General features: G+C 41.1%; 1 protein-coding gene across 1 annotated transcript; it reads left to right on the forward strand.

Moving 5' to 3' along the window:
• Nucleotides 1–822: 822 nt before the first annotated feature.
• On the forward strand, nt 823–10,329 carry rab18a (RAB18A, member RAS oncogene family). Its single transcript, XM_020087562.2, has 7 exons — nt 823–1,036; nt 3,164–3,219; nt 5,316–5,377; nt 5,663–5,735; nt 6,478–6,596; nt 7,641–7,707; nt 8,360–10,329. Exons 1-7 carry the CDS (start codon nt 969–971, stop codon nt 8,527–8,529), a joined length of 615 nt encoding a protein of 204 aa, XP_019943121.1. The 5' UTR covers nt 823–968; the 3' UTR covers nt 8,530–10,329.
• The last annotated feature ends 423 nt before the right edge of the window (nt 10,330–10,752 follow it).

The following is a 10,752-nucleotide window of genomic DNA, read 5'->3' on the forward strand; positions in this document are numbered from 1 at the left end:
ACAGTGTTTATTTTTACTTGAAACGTGGAGCATGATTTATACATGAGATATAACATTATGGTTTGGCACATGGATGGTCTTTCTTTCCCCATCTCAAAAGTCAATTGATATGACTCATTCATTCAGAGGCTGCAGTGTGAGCAGTGCTGACCACATCCTGTTCAAAAACATTTTAAGTCAACACAGTAAGAAAGATGCCTGGTGGTACTTTGGACGGACAGCCATTTTATACTTGAGTCTGTCACAAAATACATAGAATATATTTGTGTATTAGAAAACCTGGGTGTCAAGCACTTGCCCTTTTAAGTAAATATTCAATATTTGTTTTCAGGGTGTCAAGCACTTGCCCTTTTAAGTACATATTTAATATTTGTTTTCAAATATGATTTCAAATATGATCTTAACAAGACACGAGTTATAATAGCCAAACAAATCCGTATTCGCTGTCATTATGTTAACAGTAATAACTTAAATCTGCTTGAATAAATAAAATGCATTTTAACAGTACTTATAATTGTTTGACATACACAATAAATGAAAACAGTTCAAATTAGGTTTGCAATTAAAGCCCCTAAATGAAAAGGGGCAGTCCTCTCAGTGAATGACTTTAAATGGAGCAATGACAGTCAATGTCATGCTGCACAGATATTATGTAACAATGGTCAAAACACACATTTGACTTAAAGCATCATTATCATCATGTGTGATATTAAACCTAAATACTTTCTACATAGTGTCATTTTATTATGTTCTTATTGTGTAATCATTATCATGTAATAATGAACTCATCGGTCTAAAATCCACCGGAAGTTCCAGTGTGTCAAAGCGGAAATGGTTAGGAGTGAGGCGTCTGCAAGAAGAGAAACTATCTCTGCTGTGAAGCTGTAAACAAGACACACACAGACACGGCGTTTAAAAGCGGCTCGTAGCCGATCGTCGAGGGTGACACGACTCAGCGTGAACACACGATGGAAGAAGACATAGTGACGACGCTGAAGATACTGATCATAGGAGAGAGTGGCGTGGGGAAGTCCAGGTAACACCAAGTTATCTCCTGAGGGGGAAAATGATGGCGTGGCTCTGTGGCAACGTCAGCTAGCTGCCGGAGTTAGCTTAGCAGCTCGATGACAACAATGCGATGATCGGGGATAAGGCAGCGTTTGAAAACTATCCAGGACACTGAGCTGCGATTGTCCTCTTCGTTTCAATAGATAACAGGTCGCAGTGTTTGGTTGTGTTAAGCTTACACGAGGCTAACAGTGTGTTAGCTTTCAAGCTAACCTCAGGTCCTATATGTGACATCATCTTCGCTAACATATGACAGTTGATGACAGTTTACTCAGCCAACACACATCAAACATAGTAAGAGTCATTGTTTTGTTATAGATCATGTACTGGCTGAATTTAATCTTACTGTATTTGTAGCATTAGCATCTTCAAGATTTAAATGCCTCACATCGTTATGAGCAGCAGATCTATACAGGGGTTTGCTCATTTCTAAAGCTTGCCCTCTGTTGGAGTTTTTCTTTTTAAACCACAGTTGATTCAGCCATTAAATTCTAATCTCAGGTCCTCGTTAGCAGCCACAAATCAGCTTATTATTCAAAGCAGACTACACATTAGTCTGGCAGTTTATTCAGCGCAGTGTGCCAACAGGGAGCTCGGTCAGGTCTTCTGGTCTCCATGACTGTGGTCCAGACTGCATGAAAGAATCCTGATAGCCGGCCCGAGCCATCAACCATCACATTGCAAAACTATGGTACTGAGTGCACACAGCATGCCTTCCAGAGCCATAGCATGCTACATAGATAATGAGCTGCTCCGGGCGGATGTAAGCCTTCTGATAAGTGAGATTAAAAGTTTAAAAAAAACATCTGTCAGTGCAGACTCAACGTAACAAGCTGTTATCAACAGATCTCCAGGACTGAGAACTGTGGCACGATCAGCAAGGGGTTGACTATAAAAAGGGAAACAGGAACATCTTTCTTCTTGGATGAGTCAAGCATTAGCCCAGGAGGTTGTAAATAATCTCAAGTGTTTGTACTAAATCAAGCTGTTTATATCACAGACTGTCAGCTCTAATGTTTCCACAGTGGTGGCAACAATCATAACACAGACAGTTCATTCTTCCTTTATTTACCCACTTGGCTTTATCCTTTTTTGTGAATTTCTTTTTCTCACATTTTATCCACTTGTGTTTTCTTACTGTGGTGGGCGATGACCCCACTGGAGTGAAGGGACCAAGTTTATATCAGCACTATAACATAGACCTGTCCAGCTGTACTGTACGCTTCCCTGCTTGCGCAACATTCAGGCCAAGGGCGGCGGTTCCAGAGAGCAATTTTGTATTATTAAATAGGATTTTACTCAATATGATAAACTAAATCAAGCTATGATTAGTTTCAAATCATTGCTTGAATCCCTCTGAGCCAGTGACGCTATTGTCAAAAAGGCAGAGCCGGACCTCCCTGTACGTCCATTATGCATGTGGCTAAGGGTCCCACAAGTTAAGCAAAGCCCTTAGGGCTAGGGCTGGGTCTGTAAAAAGGAACTGACTTTTGAACAGCATACCGATATTTAATTTGTTTCTCTGCAATCTATAGAGATCTTTTAATCAACAAAGAGATGTCTGCCTGGCAGAGAACACAAGCAGGTTTCATTTGACCTGAACAAATGACTTCTACGGAATATATTTACATCTTCCCTGTCTGCAAGCACAGCTCATTGGATGTATGGAACTTAAATATTAAACACTCCTTGCATCCTTCCTGTTGACCCGTTAAGAAAATTATGTTTGGGGGTCAAAGGAAAAGAGTGAGCTTATCCCCATCATCAGCACTGTGATTAAGGCATTTGCACTTGATTAGTCATAGTTGAGAAATGAACCCTGTCCTGCTGACTACAATCTAGCGGTGATGTCATCCAAACCTTGTGTGTGTAATGCCAGTGATGGACAAAGTGATCAATAGAAAGAGATACACAATTAGATAAGTCTGGAGCCGCAGGACATGTTGGGTGAGCCAGGCAAATGGAAACATGATCCCAGCCCAAAAGATTTCCTCACCCTCTGTTTGATAGAATTACTGAAAAAAGCGATCCAGCTGTTGTATTTGTTGATTAATAATGAGTCTTAATGCTCTTATTTCCTTCTTCCTGTCAACAGTCTGCTCTTAAGATTCACAGATGACACGTTTGACCCAGAACAGGCAGCCACAATAGGTGAGTAACACCAGAGAAAAATGAAAATAATATTTCATGGTGGCAACTGCACAACAATCAGCCACAATCTTCAACTGCAATAAACACACAGCCATGGTTGAGGTTGTATTTTGCACTGGTGTAGAGTTGGTTTGAAGAGTTATTTCTAATATTTCTATTTGAGCTGCTTGCAGAGCAGCTCGTGGCATGCTGAAAATAAATCTCACCATAGCAGTACCACATAATTAATGTATTTTAAATGTAATGAGTAGTGTGAAACAATGAATCTTATCTGGAGAAATGGGGAACAAAATGTTTTTTCAAGTACATTTTAAATTCTGGTGGATCTGCAAAGGATGCTTGTTTAATGGTATGAATCACTCAATGTGTTCAAGAGATGCCTGCTATATTTTAAAGCGGTTTTAGGGCTGGAACAACTTTAATGGGTTTATTGTCACGAAAGAATTCAACAACTCAAGGTTCGGATATTTACGTTTTTTTTCTTCCTTAATGAATGTAATTTTATTTTTTAGGGTAAAGGTAATTGCTCACAGCACTGTCTTTGTTAAAACAATTGTTTGAAACTGTAAAAACACATTTTCTTCAAGGTCACAGCATGAACGGCTTCTGTGTTACTTTGCCAGCTGTGACTCTTTCCAAACAGATGTCTTCATTGGACATAAACTTTCCCTCACTGACTAGAATCTCCTCAGATCCAGACAAAAAAAAAAAAGCACTTTTAATCCAGTGTCAGTCCATCTCAATTCAAGTGTTTTCATCGTCATCACACAGAGCAGTTTATATGAGGTTGCTTTTCTCCCTGCGGGTAGACTTGTCTCAGTGCATCAGCACATTTAATATTGGATTGAGATTCTACTTAGTCAGAATGTAATCACTGCAACACCCAGTCATCATCATTAGGTGTTAATTTGACTTAAGATGATCAGCAGACAGATGAGAAGCTGTCATGGCGCTTGGAATATAATCGAGTGACTTCTGGATACAATTGCAGGTGAAGTCATCTGCTGACATCAGTACTAAATGTTTTCAATATAACAGGCTGTGTTGTGATGTTGTCGCTGTATTTACAAGATACGACAAAGGGCTTTTCTGAGGTCCACTGTGAACTACTTGGCCTGCAGGGATCAGCCCGGCCTTGACTTGTAGTGGTAGTGGCATCTTGTTGTATTGAGATATTACAAACAGATGCTTTAGTGTATGCTCTCTCTCTCAGGGAACGGCCTGTCTGAATTTGTAGTAAATTAGCATAAGCAGGAGATCTACTTGTCCAGGTTCAGGGAAATGTTCAGTGTAAACTCCTCTCCACATGCATCTGGCAACAGTATCTGAGCAACCCTGCAGGACCTGAGGGGGGGGGGGGGGGGGGGGGGCAAGTTGTTGTGATTGACTGTGTGAACAGACGTGTGTGTGGTACACACACCGTGTGTCATATATCCTCGCCTTGTCTCTGTGTCCCTTCTGTGGCTGTGGGCTGAACTCCTCTCCCCAGTCCCAGATGTAAAAACAAGCCCATCACAAGTTTACATTTCCCTGGTAAATCTGTCACTGGATGCTAAAAGTCTGGCCAATTTGTCATCCAGACACTGCACGCTCTGCACACTCAGACACTGCACAAAGGCAATCGAGGAGATTTACTTGTTGAGGGGAAAGGGGGCAACATTGTTATTTTCATGTAAATGTGTGTTCCTCTGGGACCTGGCAGGGATTTTGGGGTTGAATCATTGCTGTCTGAGCCATTTCACAGGTGGTGGATTTTTTTTTTTCTTCATTTTTTTCCATTCAGACCTGTATTGATTTCGTTCTAGGACATTAAACCACACCATCCGCTCATGGTTTATATGAATACAAAGTCACGCCATAATTTAAATAGAGAACATAGGATGGGCATAATGCCAGTCTGAAAAGACGGGGTTAACAGAAGTTCAGCGAGTGTGGTGCGTGTGTTTTGACAATTCATCATTGATAATAACAGTCTGTCGCCATTGTAATATTCTTGGCAGTAATTTGCTGAACCTGTAAGAGTCATCATATTGGTAGTGAGGCAGGATGAGGTAATCATGAAGGTATGAGTGATCCACTATCCTCTCGTTGTCTAGGTGTTGACTTTAAAGTGAAGACCATTTCTGTGGACGGTAACAGGGCAAAGTTGGCCATATGGGTAAGTGAAAGACGTACTTCAATAACAGCAAACATGTGGCATTTGTCCGTCAAAGAGCAGAGATTCATTTTTAAAGCGCCTCCATGGCGGCAGTCAGGCTATTCTCTCACTTCCCCAGTAGATGGCGGTTTTGTAACACCATTTCTGCCTCCGCGCTCCGTGAAGCTCTCGGAGTCAGAGTCAGACTTGTTTGTGTCCGTCTGCCCTGGTTTTCCTTCTGTTTGAGCCACAAGTTATTTTTCTGGTGACTGTGTCCAGTTGGGCTGACCTGCTCGTGTTTCGCAGGACACTGCAGGACAGGAGCGCTTCCGCACCCTGACGCCCAGTTACTACCGTGGTGCCCAGGGAGTCATCTTGGGTAAGCTTAGCGTGTGTATGTGTGCGCAGAGGGGGATTGTCGCCCTCTTCACTTCAGAGTTGGGCTGCTGGTTGTAAAAAGAGTGATGTCTTTCCATCCTGTGACCCACACACACACCCTCCTGCCTGTCTGTCTCTCTGGAAGTTAGTTTATACCCTCCTCATATGGACATGCATGTACAGCATGAATACTCACACACAGGAACTTCAGTTCAACCTCTTAAACAGACTTCCTCCACAACCTGCGGTTTCTGACCAGTCTAATGACATACATAGAAACAGAAGGTGCCTTGCTATAGAGCTGGGATTGTGAGAGCTCCCCATGTGATGCTGTGTGAAAACTTCCATCCCTTTGGTTTTATTAACCATGTGTTTTTAGTTAACACTGTATTATTGTAGTTTTGCTTATTTTTGAAAAATTGAAATAACTTGAGTTAAACTTAACGAAGTCTCTGCCTTTCAGTTAAAATAACAGGAAAACATAATTTGAAATTCAAGGTCTGTTAGATTTAATAACTCATGAAGAAAATGTTTGAAATGTGATACACACTCCCTTTTACCACCTACATATTTCCATTATTAACAATAATGCTCACATTATTCCCAATCTTGTTCTGTTGCTCTATCAAGTAGTCATAGATTAAAAGGAGTCTTTCCCTATGACCTACAGCGTGTCAACTTGTCAAGTAAATGTACAACGTGTATATATAGATGACGTCACTCCGAGCATGTCTCCTTCACAGTGTACGATGTCACACGACGAGAAACCTTTACCAAGCTCGATAACTGGCTCAACGAACTGGAGACGTACTGTACGAGGAACGACCTCGTGAAAATGCTTGTCGGAAACAAAATTGATAAGGTGAGTGGGTTTGTGAATGGATCAAGTGTCAGAGTTCCTGCTCTGTCTCACAAGGTTGTATGATTAGATATCAGCAGCTCATAAAGACTTTTGATTTCATCTTCTGTACTTTTTGTGTCATGAGATGTAAAAACAATGGAGATACTGTATTCACTGACTTTGTACAAACATAGACAGGTGACAGATTTAAGAAAAACATTCTCAAGTGTTTTGTATGGTCTGAAGTCAGCAGGCCATCAGAACAGCTTCATTAGCGTCACTGGCATTGATTCTACAATCTTTAATTATCACAAAAAATGTCAGATTCATGAGTTCAAGACTGATTTTGGCTGCTTAGTAACGGTTCTCGCTTTAAATTCTTTATGGGCAGAAATCAACATTATACAAATCTATGTAGAGAAATGATGTGTAATGCGTCCTCGCTGAGCTTACACCTTGCATAAGCATTACATCGATATATATTAGACCTTTGTTATGTTGCTATTGTGTTATTGCCCAGCCCCTCTATAGACTTGACTGGAACAAAGACCAGAGATATTCCAAAATTAGTTTTTGTGACGATGGTGGAGAGCAGTCAGTCCAAACTCTCCCACAGCTGTTGATTGGGTTGAAATCTGGTGACTGCAGAGGCCATATCATATGAGTGACCTCGTTTTTATTTTCATCAAACCATGCTGCAACACTTTCTGCTCTGTAGACGGATGTATTTTCATCCTGTTTCTCCTCATTTGTCAGATTTTTCCTTTTTAAATTTGTCACCAGTCTACAGAAATAAGAATCTTTAAAAAACATACGCTTACACCCATTTGACAAATGACAGAACTAAATGACCATGGCTGATATTTCTGGCAGCTGGTGCTTTACCAGGACACCAGAACCAGTCAGAGGGGATAAAAATGCCCACTAAGTAGAGCATTATGAATTTATTGTGTCCTGTTCTTTGTCTGTGAAAATCACTTTTCCTCTCTGCCCTGCGAAGACCACAGTAGCTGTCAGCTTCGCCCGGCAGACCTCAAATAAGCCATTACCTCTCTTTTGTTTTAGGAAAACCATGAGCTAGACCGAGCCGAGGGGCTGAAGTTTGCGAGAAAACATTCCATGCTTTTTATAGGTAAGTCAGGAGGATTCCCTGCTCTGCAGAGACCTGCTGGGCATAAGTTACAGCAGACCGTTACACAGGGGAAGCAGCTTTAGAAATAACTCCCATACTTGCTGAGGAATGCTTGCATCGTTCTATTTATAAAACAGGATTCATATATCATCTTCCATGTGTTCTTGTTTTTTCCCCTGTGCATTTACTTTTCACATTTGTCAGAAAAGGACTATGTAGAAGAGTGGAAATGACACTTTTATCTCCAGTAACTGAAGAATGTCGTTTTAAAATCGTGTGTTGAAATGGAAAGATTTCAATCGTCTCTGTCAAAGGCATTTCTTTATATATTGTGGCTTTCTAAATACAATTTATGTCCTTATTCTCTGGTTGTAACTATTATGTGTCTGGATATAATCATACTGTGGAGCAGGGGTGTTGACTAAATCCCCTAAATTAGTGTCTGGAGGTGACAGTTATTGTTGAGACATTTTCCTTCCACCACTAGATGATGACATCAAGATGCAGACATTAATAGTTGTTGTATCTGTATTTCATCTTCTCTTCTCCACACGCCCATTTCTCATCTTTCCCGCCCTGGTTATTTCTTTTTCTTGCCTCACCACTTTTTCTGTCTGCTCCTGCCCCTCCTCCTTCTACTCTGTGCTCCCAGAGGCAAGTGCTAAGACCAGGGACGGCGTTCAGTGTGCGTTTGAAGAGCTAGTGGAGAAGATCATCCAGACTCCCGGCCTATGGCAGAGCGAGATCCACGGCCGAGGAGTGCAGCTCACAGACGAGGACGCAGGAGGTGGATCCTGCGGCGGCTACTGCTCCTTGGTCTAGACAGCACATACATAAAGTACACAAACACATTCTCTCTCTCTCACACACACACACAAACACACGCACGTCCAGACATACACGTGTGAATACAACACTCTGAACAAAAACATAAACACACTTGAAAGAACTCTTCTTCCCACTGTGTGCTGCCCTGAGTTGAGCTCCCTGCTCTGACATGAAGGCAGTGGACGTCTGACTGTCTCTGCTCCGCTGAGCTGTCAGGCTCGCCCGTCCACACACTCTACCTGTGTCCACACAGACACTACTTTTTGCACACTTTCTAATAACAATGCTGCGCTAAAATGCAATATGCAGCTCAGCCTTCCTCTCAACGGAATTGAATGAGTTGACCCTCTGGTTTTTTTTTTTTTTTTGTGTTTCAATTTTGTGCAGTTTAAGGACCTTGGTCAAAATAACAAATATTTTTCAGTTTGTCATTATGCTTTGGGGTTAAATTTAAAAGGACACTTGGCTCCAAACGTGTAAACCAAAGTTTGTTAGACAAGTGATTAAATGTCATAATAGAAAAAAATAAATACATTTTGACCAAGGTTCTTGTCTTCAGCATGCTTTCTGTTCTCAGAGCATCTTGCCTTAGCAAGCACATCTGTATAAGTGCAGGACTGACCTGACTTTTCTCCAGTGTTTGTCTTTCCTCTGCTCTGTCCCGTGCTTGATCCCAACCCCCTCCCAGCACAGACTCAGAACTAAATGCTTCGTATAGTGAAACTTATCAAGCCAACCTATCTTGTAATCCATCTCACCACTCTCAGTCGAAGGCTTGGATCAGCTGTCTGTTGTCTACACAACTGCCTCATTTCGTCAGAACATAATAGAGTTACCAAGTGTTGGGAATGACGTTTTACTGCTTTTATTGACTTGCACTTCAAAACCATCGGTCTGTTTTGAAGAGTGCGTAAATCAAATAGATTGGCACCAGCGAGCTTTCCACTGGGTGCAGAAGACGAGGGAACCACTTAAAATTGCACAGCTTTTTTGTAATGAGTTGCTTTAATGGAGTGTGACCGACTGGCACCCCCTCACTCAGACAGATAATATCAGCAATATCACTGGCATTGCAGCAGTCTTTGATATGGATTCTTTTGACTGTATAGAGACAAAGGAAAAGTGTTCAATATTAAACAGGGCAGTGAGTCATGAGGGTGTTTCCACAGAAGTTGGAAAATCAAAGAAAGAGCCATGCACTCCACACTGCTAATGGATTTCCCAGCACTCCTATCTCTGTGTTTGTATCTGAGCAGCAGTAATAAATATACTGTACCCATGACCTCTGATTATGTTGTATTCGAGTGCTGGTATACAGGCTGGGAAATGTAGTGCAGAGACTTTGATGGTGTGACAGGGATAGTGAAAAAGACATGGAGAGTATGTCTTATCACACATTGGAACCGTTTTTTTTTTTTAAATCTTTTTAATTGCATGGAAAATTCTGTGTGCCATTCTTTTGCGTTTGTTTGTCCTGTGAATGACCTTCAAATGCTGTTTGCTACAAATACCTTAACTTATATTTAGCTGAAAATAAACTTTGCATACAGGTTTACCATTTAGATTTAATGGTACAATATGAGGACAAAAACTGAAGTAGGCTTTTACTTATTAAACTGGTATAGCTGTCTTTTTTGTGTTCGGAATCTTGTTTAAATATGTAAAGTTACAAAAAGTGTGTATTTTAGGAATTTGGTGGGATAATTCCTGTATGAATTGTAAAGCTGAATGTATGCATATTTTACTTCAAACCACCCTGTGTATTAAACAAAATAAAATTCTTTTTTAATTCAACACGTAGCTGTTATTGCAGACTATGTTTTGCCTTGAAGCCAGAGACGTCTACGACTTGAGTGCTTTCTTTGACTAACAATGAAGAATTGCTTTTTTTCCTAGTAATTGCTTTAATGTCCCAGTTTTCATAACAGAATAAGCAATAACGTCGTTGCCATGTTGGAAATGTCACTGTTAGGTGATGGGTTTTTCACACCCTCATCCATTCACATTCCTCTGCCCTCAGAATAAAGACTTGTGTTTAAACAGTGTCCGAGGAACCACCAGACCCCAGACGTGTGATCTATCTAAATCATCTTTTTGGCAGAGTTCTCAGGAAGCACCACCACAGCCATAACTCACATTACCAGTGCTTTAACTGAGATGTGCATAATTCCTGGGCGATTATGAAAGGGTAGGGCCTGGCAGTCGGAGCGAGGACTC

The sequence above is a fragment of the Paralichthys olivaceus genome, chromosome 17, assembly GCF_024713975.1.
Source record: "Paralichthys olivaceus isolate ysfri-2021 chromosome 17, ASM2471397v2, whole genome shotgun sequence".
Taxonomy (NCBI): Eukaryota; Metazoa; Chordata; class Actinopteri; order Pleuronectiformes; family Paralichthyidae; genus Paralichthys; species Paralichthys olivaceus.